The sequence below is a fragment of the Liolophura sinensis genome, chromosome 12, assembly GCF_032854445.1.
Source record: "Liolophura sinensis isolate JHLJ2023 chromosome 12, CUHK_Ljap_v2, whole genome shotgun sequence".
Lineage (NCBI taxonomy): Eukaryota > Metazoa > Mollusca > Polyplacophora > Chitonida > Chitonidae > Liolophura > Liolophura sinensis.
In genome coordinates this window covers 18492210-18511936 of record NC_088306.1, presented here as the reverse complement: position 1 = coordinate 18511936, position 19727 = coordinate 18492210, and the positions used below count along the sequence as shown (strand labels likewise).

At 41.2% G+C, this 19727-nt stretch overlaps 1 protein-coding gene across 1 annotated transcript in view; it reads right to left on the bottom strand.

The window, feature by feature from the left end:
* LOC135479143 (collagen alpha-2(IV) chain-like) overlaps positions 1-19727 on the bottom strand; it is a 62546-nt gene that overhangs the window by 7758 nt on the left and 35061 nt on the right. Inside the window, 22 exon segments of the mRNA XM_064758899.1 lie at positions 448-555; positions 1351-1473; positions 2258-2329; positions 3242-3349; positions 3739-3763; positions 3765-3919; positions 4415-4478; positions 4815-4990; positions 5817-5951; positions 6422-6565; positions 7346-7516; positions 7965-8126; positions 9602-9715; positions 11728-11835; positions 12422-12511; positions 13416-13526; positions 14999-15176; positions 15793-15905; positions 16560-16644; positions 17034-17212; positions 18153-18452; positions 19183-19384. Of these exon segments, the coding sequence (XP_064614969.1) occupies positions 448-555; positions 1351-1473; positions 2258-2329; positions 3242-3349; positions 3739-3763; positions 3765-3919; positions 4415-4478; positions 4815-4990; positions 5817-5951; positions 6422-6565; positions 7346-7516; positions 7965-8126; positions 9602-9715; positions 11728-11835; positions 12422-12511; positions 13416-13526; positions 14999-15176; positions 15793-15905; positions 16560-16644; positions 17034-17212; positions 18153-18452; positions 19183-19384 (2923 nt within the window).

Genomic DNA, 19727 nt, shown 5'->3' with positions numbered 1-19727 from the left:
CAATCAGAATCAAGGAAAATATCTAACAGAAAGATTAGAAATTAAATCACACCTTTCACAAATGCAAAATTCTGCCTGTCAAAAATCTCACGTTTCTATGTTCTTACCTGACTCTAAACTACAGATAAATCACTTACTGATCATTCACTAATTGAAAAGGAGTTTAATCTGTTATCTGCCACTTTCATAAATCTTCCCCCTCCCTGCACTGCACAGAACCTGTACTTTTTAATATGTAACCTTTGTTGCAATGTCATGAAAATCTGACCTTGCTTATCTCATCATTCAATATCTGCATGAAAGTTTTATCTGTCGGCCACTTTCAAAAATATCACAACAAAAAAAAAAAAGGCACACACAGCACTTCAACACATCCTTTATTACGATGTAAGCTATTTTACGTCACCATGGATACCTAACAGTGGAACCAGAACATGGATAACTGACCTGGTGCTCCTGGGAAACCAGATTCTCCCTTATCTCCCTTAGGGCCGTTGAAGAGAGACTGTCCCGGCTCTCCCTTCATCCCAGGTAAGCCGTCTAAACCTGGCCGTCCTGGAATAAAAGCAAAAAGCCATTCGTTTATTTTTTCATTTATTTCATTGTTGTTTAACACCATACTGAATAATTTTATTTTATTTAGTTTTAATTAAGCAAACCGCTCTCTTTTTACCAGCTCCAAACCTCCTGACTTTAAGTGATATAGCCATATTGCCACACCAGTGAGAGCTGGATTAAACCACTCAACCTCACTGGTCAGAAAGCAGTCTACCAGTGCGTGCCATTGGGAAAGCCATGGTCATACACAGACTTCTGACACACCTTCCCACAAAACAAACAAAGGGGAAGCTACATGAGCTGGATTTGAACTCACAGAGACCGCACTTGTGAGAAACTTCTGGTCATTGCACCAAGCTGGCATGCTAACTATCTTGGCCACAGAGGCCTCTCCAACACAGGTTTAATTAAAATTGCTTTCACCATTATTTTGAGTGCTGCCTCAGTGAAATGCCATGCCAAAGACACTAGTCACAGTATACAAAGGAACAATTCCTGGCACTACCCACAAGTCAGTTCCTAGCCATGTAAAAAAAAAACACCAATCTCTGCTGTTATGCTGCAATGCTTATGAACACCATTCTTGCTTTATGAGTACAACTAGATAGAGACTGTGATGTTTTAAACAAGAGAACAAAAGAGTGCAGTGCTTGAACCCACTTGTTTTAAGCAGGTTATGATCCTCACAGCACAGTTAGCAGGTATGTGACTGGTAACCGTGGTGACGACCTTGCTGCTGACACCTTGTTGATGACCTTGCTAATGGTCTTGTTCATGACCTTGCTGACTTACCCGGTTCTCCTTTGGGTCCTGGCAGACCGTCCAATCCTGGTCGTCCTGAAACACCCGGCTCACCCTTACTGCCAACGGTGGAGCGCCCAGGTGGACCCTGAGGACCAGGTAGACCTGGCAGACCTGTTGTTCAGAGAGACAAGGGGTGGTTATGTACAGTGCTGTGAGTAATGTATACCTGTGTGTATGTGTGAAAGATGGCAAACCAAGAGTTTCATTTGCAATATTGAAATTGTCAGAGTGGAACGATCTGTATTTTTATTAAACATTTAAACAATACATCTATGTTCCTGATCTGAATCAAACTATTTGAACGAAAAAAAGTATATCTGGCAATATGTAATGTTTGAGGGCCCTGTGGGAATGCAATGAGATTACTTTATGGTGGAACATGTATAAAGAATGTTTGAAAATCTATCAGTAATAGGTTTGGGGAAAATACAGCTAAGGAGTGTTTGAGAATTCTGTGAGAACAGACAATCTATCAGCAAAAGTTCTGGCAGTATACCAGTTGGGTATATAGCTAAGGAGGATATGAGAATCCAATGAGAATAGAAAATCTATTGATCTGCAATAGCTTCTAGGTGTATAGTTTAAAGAAATGTGGTTAATGGGTCAGAAAACCAAAAGTATCTATTCGCAAAATAGGTTCTTGTGGGACATTGCTAAGGCAAGTTTGAGAAACCTGTGAGAACCGAAAATCTCTCGGCAAAAGGCTCTCGTAGGATACAGCTAAGGACAAGCTGAGAATACTGAGAGAGCAGAAAATCATTGATCAGCAATAGATTCTCGAGATATAGCTTACAGGAATGTCTGACAATCTTGTGTGACCAGAAATATTGGTTAGAAATTCAGTGGATCAGACAATCAGAAGTGTTAAGCTCAGAACAGGTGAGAGCAGACTTACCTCTATCTCCTTTGTCTCCAGGTAATCCAGGTTGACCGTCTAAGCCTGGTAGGCCAGGTAAGCCCTTCTCACCTGTAACGACACACACATTTGTACATGTATCCCCACCATCACGGGTCAGACGAACACAGATTCAACAACTCTCTGGATAATTTATATTGAATCCCCTACTATATTACTGGTGACACAGGTAAAATCTTACAACTTGGGTCTAGAAAGTGCTAGGAAATAGGAAAAATCTTAGAACTCTTCAGGCTTAGCCAATCCATATGTATACTGAGTTCAAATCAAAACAATAGCACGTAGGCTCACCAAAATCCTTCATTGTATTCTACATTGCAGAGTTCATTTTAATGTATACCACTGCCCATATATCATTTCATAGATCATTATTGCATTTTGCTATTTCCCGAAAAACAACTGTATGTATACTGTACATTAAACTTTAAAGTGAGCTACATGAACTGTTAAGCTATTAAGGTATATATCTTGGTATATATACTTACAGAAATAAATAAATCTCATGTGGAGGAAAAATTTCTTTGTAAACTGGTAAAACATCCACCATTAAAACCATTTAACTGGTGTTTAACGCCATGCTCAAGAATATTTCACTTATACGACGGCAGCCAGCATTATGGTGGGAGGAAACCGGGCAGAGTCCAGGGGAAATCCACGACCATCTGCAGGTTACTGGCAGACCTTCCCATGTATGGCCGGAGAGGGAAACAGCACGAGCTGGATTTAAACTCACAGCGACTGCATTGGTGGCAGGCCCCCGGGTCATTGCGCCGCGGTGGCGTGCTAACCCCCTCGGCCACGAGAGCCCCTCCACCATTAAATAAACACACCATTATGAATGTGATATTAAACTTACATTCTCTGTTCAGAAAATACATGGTTGAGATAAGTGTCTTGTCTTGCACCTGGCTGAGATAGAAGTCTCTGTTACCTGAGGTGCCACTTGTACAGTGTTATACTCACCTGGAGTACCCGGCAGCCCAGACAAACCGGGGTCACCCTTCAGGCCAGATAGACCAGGGCGTCCTGCAGGGCCTGGGAAACCTGTCTCTCCTTTCCTTCCAGGTAAACCTAAAACCCACAGGTAAGCAAAGATACAGCCATACAGGTGAGATGCACAATGCAATTATGTACAATATTACAACATTGAAACGAAAACAAAACACAAGCCCTAGATAAAGCAAATTATGGAATGCTTAGTTTACATACAAACTGAAATTTACAATTACTATTTCCACAAGTGTGTTGAATTAAAACAGACATGCCTATGAATTTATTTACTTTGATCAGTGTTTTACAATAAAACTCAACAATATCTTCATCTACAATATTAATTAAGGCAGTCAGGTTCATCGTGGGTTTAGAAAATTAATCTAATTCTTCTTATCACACCATTTCAACCTAGAAGAAGAGCCACAAGTACTCTGGGTTCCAACATGAAGCAGTGGTAGGTTACTCACCATCTTGTCCAGGAAGGCCTGGCAGTCCTGGGTTACCCTTCGGTCCCATGGGTCCATTTTCTCCTGGGCGACCGGAAAAATCCTGGGTCACCCTTTGCACCAGCTAATCCAGGTAGACCAGGTAAGCCAGGCTCTCCCTTGAAGCCAGGTAAGCCACTAGGGCCAGGTAAACCTCTGTTACCTGAAACAGATGTAATACGTACGTGTAATCATCTGAATCCAGGCAAGCTGCTAAACAGCCAGGTAAATAGTGGATGCCTGATCTCAAATCACAGACTGATCAAATAAAATTACTTAAGCTCAAAATTTAAATACTTTCTGGACTACTGTTATCATAGTCCATGCACACTCGTTTTTTCATTTCTTAACTTTTACTCGTTTAAATATATATATGTAGAGAGAGATGTTGTCTTCATGTGTTTAGGTGACACATGATCTTTTCTTCTTTCTTCATTTTCAAGTTTAAATACACAAATATTTACAAAATAGGAGATGTTGTTTTCATGTATTTCTGATGGTGTGTATATAAATATATACAATATTTTTCCCTTTTTTTTCACCTCTCTCTGGTTTAAATACACAAAGATGTGCAAAGTGATTATATCTTAAATTACACTATTGCTTGGATAAGCCATTTGCTGACTGAGTTTGTCTAGAATCTTTCACATCGACTCACCTTTCATTCCAGGGAAGCCATCCTGCCCAGGGCGTCCAGGCTCTCCTGGTCTTCCATCAAGACCCTACAACAACAACAACTTGACATCTCAGTATCCAACGTAATTTTTAGACTTGAGACAAAATGGCCTCTCAAAATCAGAACTAAATATGTCAGTCAACACAGATTACAAAATTTGTCACTTTTCAAACAATACTATTATCACAGTTGATTCCTTTACTAATTTGTTCACTTCAATTCAGAATTTTTCATTTGACATGATAGTAGTCAGTTAAACGGTTGGAGAACACTAATATAAACCATGATATACAAGCATACAGCATGAATGTCTACCTGACAATCAGCACCTGACAATGTTACACCATTATCGTCAGATGTCTCTATAGGTGAGCTAACCTACCTTAAGCCCAGGTCCACCTGGGAAACCTGGCACACCTGGTTCTCCTTTTGGTCCTGCTGGTCCTGGCAATCCGTTCAATCCTGGGGGTCCACTTTCACCTGGTTGGCCCCTGGGTCCGTCAAATCCAACACCTGGCAGACCTGGGTCTCCCTTTACACCGGCCAAGCCTGGCAGACCTGAGGAACACAAATAATTATGGTCAACACAGAGGTACAGTTCAAGGCAGAAAACGAACAGGTGTGATCAGGTTTCTGGGCACGCCACAAAACTATACGATCTCTTGATGAGCTGATACTATCCCCTTGTTTAATTCCACTTTAATGCAGGTGTATTACCTTAAATATCTGAGAAGCTAATGAAGATCGTTCAACATTGTAAAATTGTCCAACAACAATATACATAGTCTGCTATCCAGTTACACCCCAAAATGAAATAGGAAATAGGGAAATAATGGTCTGCGATCCATCGAAACAAAGGTCTTTTCATATGATTATAGTTTTTCACTGATCATCTGAACCAGGGGCAGTTGTTCAAAAGTGTATTCAACTTTTGAAAGATTTGAACCTTAATACCTGTCTCATCAAAGTACAAAGTTAACGGTACTTCAGAATGGACTAAAGTTAATTCCCGGGATAAAGTTCTAATAGACTTTTGAACTGGATCTACAAATACAACTATATTCATGGATTTTATGGGGGATGTACACCATACTCAAGAATATTTCTTGAGTGGGAGAAAACCGGGCAGAGCCCAAGGGGAACCCACAATCATCCGCAGGTTGTTGGAAGAGATACCTAGCATAGCTGGAGAGGAAGCCAGCATAAGCAAGACTTGAACTCACAGCTCCTGGATCACTATGTGGTGCTGGCATGCTAACCCCCTTGGCAAATATAACTATATGCATTAGTACTATTACTGATACCAATATTACTCTTCACCTGTCTAACTTGTCTTATTGTCACATGTACAGGTTTGTAGTATTTACCTCTGCTGCCCACCTACCTGGCAATCCTGGTTCTCCTGGTCGCCCATCTAAGCCTGGTCGCCCTGGCTCACCAGGTAAGCCCTTCTCTCCGCTTCGACCTGGGTCACCCTTAGGACCCGGCAATCCTGGCAGACCAGGGTCACCCTTAGCTCCTGTAGAACACAAACGGATGCATAATGTGTGATTGTATAATGAATGAGATGACAACACCGCAATTTGAGTATGTCCGGTGATGTCATTTTGTCTGATAATGACTGATAACCTCTGATAACCCCATGAACTTTGGTGCACGATAATTTCTGCTTATTAAACATAAGTATCAACACATACATTATGCAGCTAACAACACAAAGAAATCTTTTAGAAGCAAGCTCTTAAAGTCTCTTTTAATGCTTAGGCTTGTGTTGCTGACAGGTGGCCTTTTTTGTCCACAATCACGTTAAACTTTCTTCCTAAGAATTTCCCCTATTTCTGTATTTCTTGACACAGTCCTCTGCTGCCTTTCTTGACACAATTCTCTGCTGCCTTTCTTGACACAGTTCTCTGCTGCCTTTCATTTGAGGCACACATTAATTAGATTTTCTACACACTTCAGGCTTGTGTTGCTGACAGGTGACCTTACCTGGGAATCCATCTTGACCTGGTGCCCCAGACAGTCCAGGTAAACCTGGATCTCCCTTAAGACCTGGCAAACCTTCTCTTCCTGGGTTACCATCACGACCTGGCTCCCCAGGGAATCCCATCACGCCTATGTCACCCTTAGGACCTGAAAAACACCCACACTTGTCATTTATTTATTTATCTGTTGTTTACCGCAATCCTCCAAAATTTTTCACTATATACTGTAAATCTCCAACCTTTTAAAGTAGCTAAGCACTTTTTTTCATTTTTATTTATTAAATTTATGAAATGATAAAAACTTGAATTAGCTAAGATGACAGCTTCATAAAACTGTGCAAATTATTTTTCTAAACGTCACACTTCTCTCAGAATGTTTCTAAATACTGTTTGCAGAGGAACTTGAAAAGGTTGAAGAATTGGGCTATTCCTAAACGCCTGTCTAATGTGTAGAGGGGGGCTTCCGTGGCTCAGTCGGTTAAAACGCTAGCGCAGCGTAATGACCCAGGAGTCTCTCACCAATGCGGTCGCTGTGAGTTCAAGTCCAGCTCATGCTGGCGGCCGTACGTGAGAAGGTCTGCCAGCAACCTGCGGATGGTCGTGGGTTTCCCCCGGGCTCTGCCCGGTTTCCACCCACCATAATGCTGGCCGCCGTCGTATAAGTGAAATATTCTTGAGTACGGCGTAAAACACCAATCAAAAAAAAAAAAAAAAAAAATGTGTAGAGAGTGCCCAGCATACACCAGTGGCATGTTACTGGCAAATTTTCAAAACAAATGGTCTCTAACAAACATTAAACTGTCAAATGGCCCTTTGATGCATAAAAAAAAGAAATAAAATTTAGACTTAACAATTACAAAAATGATATTGATGAATCTGCCCCTGATCACCTGACAGAATCAGGTATAATAACGTTCAGGTACATTACCTGGCAGTCCCGGCAGTCCATCCTGACCAGGGGGTCCTGGTGGCCCTGGCTGTCCATCCAGACCTGGCAGACCGGCGCGGCCGGGTTGGCCTGGCTCCCCGGGGTTACCCTTTGGCCCACTGAGTCCTGGCAGCCCTGGCAGTCCCGGCTCGCCCTTGAAACCTGGGGAACCTGTAACCAAAAGATAGCATAATATACGGATTAACTGGTCACTGAATAACGATGCAAAATTTGCATCTTTGAGTTAACCGATACTTGTTGATGAAATTTTATTGACAGTATTGTAATTCATACATATTTCTTCAATAATAATAATAATGATAAAAACCGCATAAAACATGAAATATAAAAAAAATATATAAAATAAGACATTTGTATAATTATGTATGCCTAAGTATCACGTAACACAATTAAAAGTTAAACGATATAATATTTTACCAACAACTTTACAATTATTTTCTTGTACAAAATTTAATTTATTTTATTATTTTTATGTATAATAAAACACTATGGTTTATAACATAAAATAACAGCTCAATTTAAATGATGATCAATACTTTGTTTCTCTGATCATGTGGCCAGAATTGATCATTAAGAGTGGACACAGATGTCTGTCTACCTGGTATTCCTGGCAGTCCCTTGGGCCCCTGTGGTCCCGGCAATCCATCCTGACCTGGGAAGCCAGGTTCTCCTTTACGGCCAGCTGGCCCCGGGAGACCTGGCAGTCCAGCGCGTCCTGGCTCTCCCTTGAATCCTGATACGCCTGGCAGTCCTGGGGGACCTGAGTCAACATAGCAATAACAAAACACACTCAGTCAATGATACACCTGGCAGTCCTGGGGGACCTGAGGCACCTTTGCAATAACAAAACACACTCAGTCAATGATAAACCTGGCAGTCCTGAGGCAACATAGCAATAACAAAACACACTCAGTCAATAATACACCTGGCTGTCCTGGGTGACCTGAGTCATCATAGCAATCACAAAACACAATCAGTCCATGACACCAGACACAATACGCTCAGCTAAAACTTGTCGCTTATCGCAAATGTTCTAAATATTACATATGGCTGAAACAAAAGAATTATTATTATTATTGTTATTATTATAAAAGCAAAAATACTCTAAATTCACTGAAATCTTCCATACAGTACATGACCTCAAATTTTCCTTATGATCCATGACAAACCTACCTACTTTTCCTGATTCTAAAAGTTCTGTTGATTTTAGAAAGGTGTTCCAAGGTTTGTTTGAAATGTTTGATGACATTCTAGTGGAAAATTGCAAGCTTCAGCACCAAAAATAATTTTTTGTTACATTTATTTGCTTCTAAAGATGCACTTATATGGACGAAATTTCAGGTCATGTAGGGTAAATTCTACAGTTTAACCAATTTTGAGAATTCTGTTGATTTTAGCTGTTCTGGGGTTTGTTTGTACATGTTCAAAATTGCAAAAATTTTTCTATTTATATTTTATTGACTTGAGTTTTCATTCTCTTGCTCAGAGCTTTATTTGGATATAGCATTTTCTATCTTATTATAACATAAGGCACTATTTAATTAAGAAGTTATAAAAGATTTTTTTTTAATTGCATATGATATTAACTTCACCAGATTTTACATTCAAATCTAAGCAGTGCTAAGCTTTTCTTTTCCTTGTTGCCAAATAAGGATTCATTGCAACATGAGGTTACTTTGATGCAGAGGAATGTTACTTTGTTGCAAAATAATGATTCATTGCAACATGAGGTTACTTTGATGCAGTGGAATGTTACTTTGTTTAAGATTTGTTCTGATAGCTTATCATGTTGCAGACTAGGTGTTACTGCTGCACACTGCTTCAAAGAATTGAATCTCTGGCAGGATACTTGGTGTAGATTTTACTTGAAGACACATTAATAGATATTCAATGTACCTACATGTATTTAAAATCTGAGGAATAGATTTGGCTCCTTTCGCATCACACTATTACGGTGCTACTATTACAGCACATAATCCCAAAACTAACGGGAAGTAATATTTTCGGGCAAGTACTATCACTTTGTTCGTGCATATTGCTTGCATTTCACTTTTGTTACCTTCAAAACATACTGGATTTCTTTGGATTGAAATTAATGACAATACTGTGCACATAATTCTAACCAACATCAGCTTTGATTTTGTGTCCCCTGATCACCAATCAATGATCATTCCACACAGGTAAGTAGAAAGATCCCCATACAATTGACACAAGGCCTCAGGTATGATGACGTACCGTCAGAACCCTGCCTTCCTGGCAGACCCGGATCTCCCTTGAAGCCGATGGGACCTGGTTCACCTTTCCTGCCCGGGGCGCCCTCTCCTGGGTACCCTGGCTCTCCTTTAATACCTGAAACACAGCCGTGCAAAAGGCAATTAAATGACTGATCTCAACAAAAAAACAAACACTAATATGCAACTGATTTAGATTTTATAATGTGTGAGAACACAACAGAATCTCTCTTGATCTCATGATAAGCTGTAAGGCAAAATAAAACAGTAGGTTTGGGACAGGTTGTTGACCTATATACTTTGTGCTTTCTAACAAGTAAAACAACAGGAGAACTCAAAATAACTGGTAAATTTTCATGTCCTGATTTCTCTTTTATCAAGGTTTCAGCATACCCAGCCAATTTAAAATTGACTGGGAGTAGCATAAGTAAGGTGCTCCTGTCGTGCGCCACGAGTCAGTCAGCGGTTTGCCTATGGTGAACCATGAGTCAGTCAGTGGTTTACCTATGGTGAGCGACGAGTCAGCTAGTGGTTTGCCTATGATGAGCCACAAGAAAGCGATTTGCCTATGGTGAGACTCTAGTCAGTCAATGATTTGCCTATGATGTGACACGCGTCAGTCAGTGATTTGCCTATGGTGAGACAAGAATCAGTCAGTGCTTTGCATGTGGTGAGCCACTCATCCGCCAGTGGTTTGCTTATGGTGAGCCACTAGTCAGTCAGTGATTTGCATATGGTGTGACATGCGTCAGCCAGTGGTTTGCCAATGGTGTGACACGCGTCAGTCAGTGATTTGCCTATGGTGAGACAAGAATCAGTCAGTGGTTTGCATGTGGTGAGCCACTCGTCAGCCAGTGGTTTGGTTATGGTGAGCCACTAGTCAGTCAGTGATTTGCCTATGGTGAGACACGCGTCAGTCAGTGATTTGCCTATGGTGTGACATGCTTCAGCCAGTGGTTTGCCTATGGTGTGACATGCATCAGCCAGTGGTTTGCCTATGGTGTGACACGCGTCAGCCAGTGGTTTGCCTCTGGTGTGACACGCGTCAGTCAGTGATTTGCCTATGCTGAGAGAAGAGTCAGTCAGTGGTTTGCCTATGATGTGACACGAGTCAGTCAGTGGTTTGCCTATGGTGAGACTGGAGTTAGTCAGTGATTTACTCATGGTGTGACATCCGTCAATTAGTGATTTGCCTATGGTGAGAGAGGAGTCAGTCAGTGGTTTGCCTATGGTGAGTCACTAGTAGTTTGCATGTGGAGTGACATGCGTCAGTCAGTGGTTTGCCTATGGTGAGACTGGAGTCAGTCAGTGATTTGCCTATGGTGAGACTAGAGTCAGTCAGTGATTTGCCTATGGTGAAACTGGAGTCAGTCAGTGATTTGCTTATGGTGTGACATCCGTCAATTAGTGATTTGCCTATGGTGAGAGAGGAGTCATTCAGTGGTTTGCCTATGGTGAGTCACTAGTAGTTTGCATGTGGTGTGACATGCGTCAACGCGTGAGTAAGTGGTTTGCCTATGGTGAGAAATGCTTCAGTCAGTGATTTGCCTATGGTGAGAAATGCTTCAGTCAGTGATTTGCCTACGGTGAGAAACTCTTCAGTCAGTAATTTGCCTATGGTGAGAAATGCTTCAGTCAGTGATTTGCCTATGGTGAGAAATGCTTCAGTCAGTGATTTGCCTACAGTGAGAAACGCTTCAGTCAGTGGTTGCCTATGGTGAGAAACGCTTCAGTCAGTGATTTGCCTATGGTGAGAAATGCTTCAGTGAGTGGTTTGCCTATGGTGAGAAATGCTTCAGTGAGTGGTTTACCTATGGTGAGTCACTAGTCAGTGAGTGGTTTGCCTATGGTGAGAAATGCTTCAGTGAGTGGTTTGCGTATGGTGAGTCACTAGTCAGTCAGTGGTTTGCCTATGGTGAGAAACGCTTCAGTCAGTGGTTTGCCTATGGTGCGTCACTAGAAGTGCATGTATACTGCAAGCAACATGGAGGACAGCCATTGGCCTGGTTGGTTTTAATGTGTACCCAGCTTGTGGACTTCCAGTCTACCACCCCACACCACCCAACCCCTCCCCCCCACCCAGCCTCCCTCATCCCACTCCACCCACCTTCCTCCTTCCTAAAAACTCACCTGCCAGACCAGGCAGTCCTGGTAAGCCTCCGTCTCCTTTCAGCCCTGGCAATCCAGATGGCCCAGGTAAACCAGGCTCTCCCTTGTCTCCCCGTGGACCAGTAAAACCTGAAAAATCATCCAGTAAAGCCTGATAAATATCAACCAGCAAAAACTGAAAACTCAACCAGCAAAGCCTAATAAAGATCTACCAGTAAAACCTAAAAAATCAACCATTATAGCCTGACAAATATCAACCAGCAAAAATTGAAAACTCAACCACCAAAGCCTGATAAATATCTACCAGTAAAACCTTGATAAAGTCTAGTAAAACCTCCTTAAAACAGCCATTTATAGTAAAATGTGACAAAAAAAAAATTAACCTCTAAAACTGGTCACACTGATTCAATATTTACAGCCCTACTCTTGCATGTTCATCACTGTACGATTTTCATGAATGCACTTGAATGCAAATCCCGCGTCTAATCTTAAGAGAAGCAGACCTTTTTTCCTGCGAATACTGTAGATGTTTGCACTTAACACAAATAACCTGTGTGCCTGAGCTTTAATCACATTTTACCTGAAGTCTCAATTAAATGTCTCACTCTTCATCGTGATAACATATTCCCTTAATCTGACATAGTTCTGGCGAGTTTTACCTCTGATTCTTCCCCACCTGGAGATCTGTCAAGTGATATTCAGACCAAGAACTCACCTCTTGGACCAGGGGTTCCAGGTAAGCCAGGTAGACCACTGTCTCCCTTCATACCGGCTAAGCCATCCACTCCTGGGCGACCAGGTACACCTACAACACAGCACCACACAAGTCACGTGAGTGTAAATCACAAAGCCAGCGCTCATAGCTCACTTCTTCCCTGGATTTCAGTCAACATGCTCTCAACAAATCCATAACAAAAGAAATTCAATATACAATCTCTTTTAATACAACAAGGAAGTGCTGAGAAAGGAAATAGCTGAAAAACTGAACAATGGCAGTTTTTAAAAACAAAAGTTTAATTATCATGAAACACAAGCTAGTTTATCTAACAAACTGTTTCTCTATTCAATATTTACAACAGATCCCCCCACAGTTCAACAATTCTTTGTATACGTGTGCATTTAGCAAGGATGTGTTAAATAAAATGGGTGCAGAGAAAAAGCACGTAAGAAAGGAAACCAAACGTTAAGTACATGTAGGTAATTAATGTTATTCTCTTCTATTTGGCACCACATGTTTTGTTAAAGACATCATACATTTTAAATTTGTCATCACATATTGCACTAAGACGTCATACCTATCACAATGTTCTGATATCATGGTTCTATGAGTATGATATCACACTACTGTGACATCATGGTTCTATGAGTATGACATCACACTACTGTGACATCATGGTTCTATGAGTATGACATCACACTATTTTGAGATCATGGTTCTATGAGTATGATATCATAGATCTAAGAACATGACATCATAGATCTAAGAACATGACATCATAGTTCTATAAGTATGACATCATAATATTGTGACAGCATGTTTCTATGAGTATGACATCATAATGTTGTGAAATCATGGTTCCATGAGTATGACATCATAATGTTGTGACATCATGGTTCTATGGGTATGACATCACCTATGATGTCAGAATGCTGTAAGATCATGGTTCTATCAGGTATAACATCAGCTATGACATTTCAGTAGGCCTCACCTGGGTTGCCCTTGATGCCGGGTAATCCATCCAGACCAGGTGATCCGGGCACACCTGCTGGACCCACCTCTCCTTTCGAGCCCTTACTGGGCAGTGTCTGTGCAATCAGACCTATCAAACAGAAAACATACTACTATGGAACGCAAATATTGTCCATTTCAGCTGCCACGATCTTGTGCAGAAAACTTTTTACTGCAATTTTTTTTCTGATTTCTAACAGCTCATATTTTTTCCCTAGAAGATTTATTTTTCATGGGTGAAGGAAACAAAGCATGGACTAAACAGCTAACACTTTAGCACGTCACTGAAAAACTTTCAAATGTCTGACATACAGATTTCCACACCACATTGGTCAAAAACAAGCGGTCTTTAGTAAACATTTACCAATTATCACACTGTTGTCAATGAACGCCTTTTAGGGAGATAGCGTTCAGTGTCACCTACTTACTGCTACCCATGAAAACAAAGAATGAGAGCAGGGAAACCTACAAATTCTCTGCCCAAGATTGGGATTGAACCCATAGCATTATATGCTCATGGTTAAAACTGAACAAATCACCATGGAGTCACATCCAAATAACAACAGCATGACAATGTTACAAAGGCTGGGACTGTACCCACATCCCAATCCCTATAGCATGATAACGTTACAAAGGCTGGGACTGAATCCACATCCCAATCCCTATAGCATGATAACGTTACAAAGGCTGGGACTGAACCCACATCCGAATCACTATAGAATGATAACGTTACAAAGGCTGGGACTGAACCCACATCCCAATCCCTATAGCATGACAATGTTACAAAGGCTGGGACTGTACCCACATCCCAATCCCTATAGCATGATAACGTTACAAAGGCTGGGACTGAACCCACATCCGAATCACTATAGAATGATAACGTTACAAAGGCTGGGACTGAACCCACATCCGAATCACTATAGAATGATAACATTACAAAGACTGGGACTGAACCCACATCCAAATCCCTATAGCATGATAACGTTACACAGACTGGGACTGAACCCTCATCCAAATCACTATAGCATGATACCATTACAAAGGCTGGGACTGAACCCACATCCGCATCACTATCGCGTGATAACGTTACAAAGGCTGGGACTGATCCCACATCCGAATCACTATAGAATGATAACATTACAAAGGCTGGGACTGAACCCACATCCGAATCACTATAGAATGATACCATTACAAAGGCTGGGACTGAACCCACATCCGAATCACTATAGAATGATAACGTTACAAAGGCTGGGACTGAACCCACATCCGAATCACTATAGAACGATACCATTACAAAGGCTGGGACTGAACCCACATCCTCATCACTATCGCGTGATAACGTTACAAAGGCTGGGACTGATCCCACATCTCAATTCCTGTTGCATGATAAGGTCACAAAAGCTGGGACTGAACCCACATCCCAATTCCTATAGCATGATTAGGTTACAAAGGCTGGGATTGAACCTCGCATCCCTTGTGGTTGGAAGTTACACCTTGTCACTGAGACACATCCAAACGACTATAACACAACACGGTTGCAATCTTCTGCTGTTCAAAGCTTACCTGGCTCTCCCTTTTGTCCGTCGCGACCTGGGGCACCCGGCAGACCGGGTAGGCCTGGCTCTCCACGCTCTCCAGCAGGGCCTGGATAGCTAAAGCCTGGGTCACCCTTCTCCCCAGGGAAGCCAGGACGACCAGACTCTCCAGGTCGACCATCTATACCAGATGGGCCGGGCAAACCCTAGACACAATTGAAACACGTTATCAGTGACAGATTTATGACACAATGGAGGAATGAATATAAAATATCATATCAATTGATGTTTAAATTATACATAGAGACCATATAATATATACAGGGTGCACTATATAAGGCAAACTAACCAAGACTGCAATAAGTCTGGACCAGCACATTTATAAAACAGTGATGGAAGACACCTTCTGACTGAGCCGATATAAAAAAGTTATAAAAAAAAAACTTCACAAATACATCAGAAGCACGAGATATTTTCGTGAACAGAGAAAATCTGTATAGGCTCATATAATACTAGATAAACAAATCACATATGGAAGAACACAATTTTACAAGAACGTCTTACAAGGTCAGATAGTCCTCGTAACCATTTGCATGTCTTATACAAAATACATACAAATCAACCAAATATTGCAAACCTTGATAGACACATATGATAATAGGCTATATGCTGTGACTTTCACTGTGACTTCCATTTATTACTGGAACAAAATGTCGAGGAGTGGCCCTAAAATTGATCCCCCCATCTGTTTTCAGCAATTTAAGCTTTGCAACATTTGCTGAACCAATCCTTGACTCATCAAGCTTAGTGGATGTGACCGACCTTCTCGCCTGGTTGTCCTGGGAAACCAGGTGCACCTGGGGGTCCCTGGGGTCCTATACTTCCTGGCAGGCCGGGTAATCCTGGGCTTCCAGCCACACCGGGGTCACCCTTTTCTGATAACACAAAGGACACGGGGGAGTCAATTAAGTAGCATGTAGGAGCATTACCTGGCAAACCACCTCGAAACACCTTATATTTATGGGTTATACGTACATCTAAATGTTCAAGAAGTAATATTAGATCACATATGAAATTAATAAACACATATTTCAGTGTTCACCTTTAATCTGGGTATTTATTACGGTTATGAAAAAAAATGCCTGCAACTCCCCCCAAAAAATAATATCCATGTAGTACAAGGAACATGAATGAAAATACACAAAAGATCATGAAAAATGTAACCTAAACAGCCAACAAGACTGACACAAAGAATCTAAAGGTTACAATCTTCTCTTCAATTTCTTGGGATGGTGATTAGAACTTTCAAGAGAAAGGTTGGTGAGGCCAAAATAAAAAATATGTTTGATGAGGCTAAACCGACTGACTCTCCAAAAGGGCTTTTGTTGGGCACTTGAATGACTTTTTTTCTTGCCTTCTACTTTTCTGTCATTATTAATTTCTTTCAAATCACCAGCGCTTTCATAAGTGAGAATTCAAAACAAAAGAAGACAAACAAATATCAACCCTTTCTTTTTCTGATAAGGACGCGCTGTCATAATGACCTTCTGGATGACGAAATAAATACTTTCACAGGTCGAAGTACTCACGTAAAACTACGGGGATATCCTCCACTCTAATCCTCTCTCCCTTGTCACCCTTGTCCCCGGGGAACCCTGGCTGACCTGGCTCTCCCTGCAAAAACAACATCCAGCATGATCAATCCATGATATGAGGGCTCTAGTTTTGGTGCAATGTAAAGTTTCAACCGGTTCAATGTCTTAAGCATTTTTTGTAGTGGAATTTATGCAAACAAATATTATGAAAATGATACCAAAAATGATTTGTTTGGTCACTAAAAATGCGAGCTTCATAAAACTGTGAAAATTATTTCTCTACATCCCATGCTTCTCTCAGAATGTTTTAAAATCTTGATGGCAGCAGTACTTTAAAAGGTTGAAGAACGAAGGTCAGTTGAAATTTGATATTTGATACTTTTTTGGACCTAAAGCACTTCTTAATCGACCAGTAAACTGCTACAGAAACCAAAAAATTTCATGTGAGAGAGAAGTGAATGTACGCACAGGTGATCCGGGTAGGCCAGGTAATCCAGGTGGGCCATCAAATCCAGGTACGCCAGACTCTCCCTTATCCCCAGGGTTGCCACGGGGACCTGCGGGACCAGGTGGGCCATCCAGACCAGGGAAACCCTTCTCTCCCTTCACACCTGGGCGGCAGTCCAAACAAGAGCCACCTCGATCACCTGCAGAGCAAAGACAAGCTCTTAGCGTGGGTAAAACCAGAATAGTCATTGGTACTGTTGCTAACGCCAATAACGTTACCCAATCAGATCCCTTAAATGATATTTGCACAACGAACGGCCTGTTTTTCGAAATAGTCTGAAATTCACCAAACCTACCTCAGCTAACGCACCTTCTGATGACAGTTCCACGCATTAACTTTTCTAATTTCTTCGTAACGCCAAATAAAAAAGTCAGAAATCTATTCTTTTGACTGATTATTTATGTTGAACTAAAGAAATACACACACAAACATGATCCACTAAAGACTGGCACCATTGCCATGATAATTTTTGTATAGTTGTATTTAGTAATTTTACCCGAGAACTGAAAATACTCTCCTTGCTAGTCTTCAATTTGCCTGGATCCTCAGTACAGAATTTCAAACATTCATATCTATAAGGCAGTCTGCGCATCAGAATGATAGCTACATTACTTTAAAACCTTCATCTTGTACTTATTCCCAGTAGGTCTAGTTTAGAAACAATTCATTTTAGCACAATTTGCCATGCATTCCTTTAACTACTGTAAAGGACCTTAAATTTCGTGCATGACTAACCTGCTCATTTTTCCTAATTCTGACAGTTCTATTGATTACAGAAAGGTGCTGCAAGGTTATTTTGGACGGTAAGATGATTCCTATGGTGGTGATGCAAGTGTCAAAACCTAAAGCATTATTTCATCCATTTATTTGCTTCTTTTATAGGCAAAATTTTGGGTCATATAGGGTATTACTGTGTATATCATGCAGTTTTCATTTTATTTCTAGTAGCATGTTGTATGTGTGTGTTGTGTAGAGTTGAGGGTCTCTAGAGAACATAAACAATATACTGAACTGAATGCAGACAACATTATTATTATAATTATTATTATTACAGCTCGGTTCAGTTTACCAAGATGTACCTTTCAGACCAGGTAACCCTGGCAAACCATCCCTGCCAGGGCGTCCAGGGAATCCCTTCTCTCCTCTCTCTCCAGGAACACCTGGGGGGCCACGAACTCCATCAGGTGTGTCGCCAGGTAGACCAGGGGCACCAGGTAAACCAGAATCGCCCTTCTGACCAGGTACGCCATCTCTACCTGGGGCACCATCTCGCCCAGGTTCTCCGGGGATGGACAAACCGGGTTCACCTGGGAACCCTGGTTCACCCTTAGGTCCATACGTACCGGGCTGTCCCACAAGACCGTCAAGACCAGGTAAGCCTGAAACAGGAACAAAGACTACGTGTGAGATCACTCTTTCTCACAGGGGTAAAAATGTTTGTTTGTTTTACCTAGTCACATGCAACTGGTAATGATTTTTGTTATGTTACTCTCCAAAATTTTACCTGTACCAGTTTTCACAAAAGTTTTTAGTGATTAATCACCAAGAAATCCTTTGCAATGAATGCAAATCATCAGTGAAACAACGGGAGCGGTATGGTCTGTATTTGTAGGCTACTCTTACTAAAACTGGCCATGTTTTCACTGGCGATATAGTCAGCCAGGTCATTTCTTTAAACTCTTATTAGCAGGATGAGAGTTGTTTAAGCTAATGGTTTCGATTACAGACACAGAAGGTTCACTTTCCTGTCACACGTTTTACCCAAAACGATCCATTTTTACTGACAGTTAATAAAATCTTCCGGAGTTATGTCAAAGAAAAAAGATACGCACAACGAATAATAATGTTTGCGCAATGCGCAATAATGGGCACGCATGTTAAAAAATTAGTTTTCTCCCCTGATGAGCATCTTCCGTTCATGAGCAAATGTTGCCAAAAAGGCAATACTGTTATACATGTCCAATTTGCAAATTTGACCAACATAATTAAGCTTTGTCAAATATACTTATATAAGACAGACCAACAATAGTTACCACAAGTCATCCTATGTAATTAAATACCTATACAGACATTGATTATAAAGGGGTACCTGCTGACAAATCTACCCACCTGGCAATCCTCTATCTCCCTTCTCTCCAAGTGGGCCGTCCAAACCTTGTGGGCCTGGTGGCCCAGGTACTCCTGGTCCGCCTGGACGCCCGTCATTACCCTGTGGGCCAGGTAACCCAGGGCGACCATCATCACCAGGGGATCCGGGAAGTCCGGGGAGACCAGGTGGGCCACGTGGGCCAGGTGGACCACGGATCTGCTCCTTAAATACAGGTATGTCCAGGATGTTATTACTTCAACAAATACTTGTTGTGACAACTCTGTCCGAACAAGCTCAAATGTTTTTTTCTTTCCAGGAAATTCCTTACAATTTAAGTCTAAATAATAAATATTTGTTCTGACAAGTGTTTTTTCAAGTTGCATTTGTACCTGTATTTTTGGTCGTAAATAGAAGAAAGTGAAATTTTTCACTGCAATATTTCAAGTGACAACTGATACTATTTGTAAAACTGAAAATTTTTAGTAATTCTGCTTTTTTTGTAATAGCAATTTAAACACTAAATAGTTCTGCATTTTCCAGAAGACTTGCCCTGTTTGTTTGACTT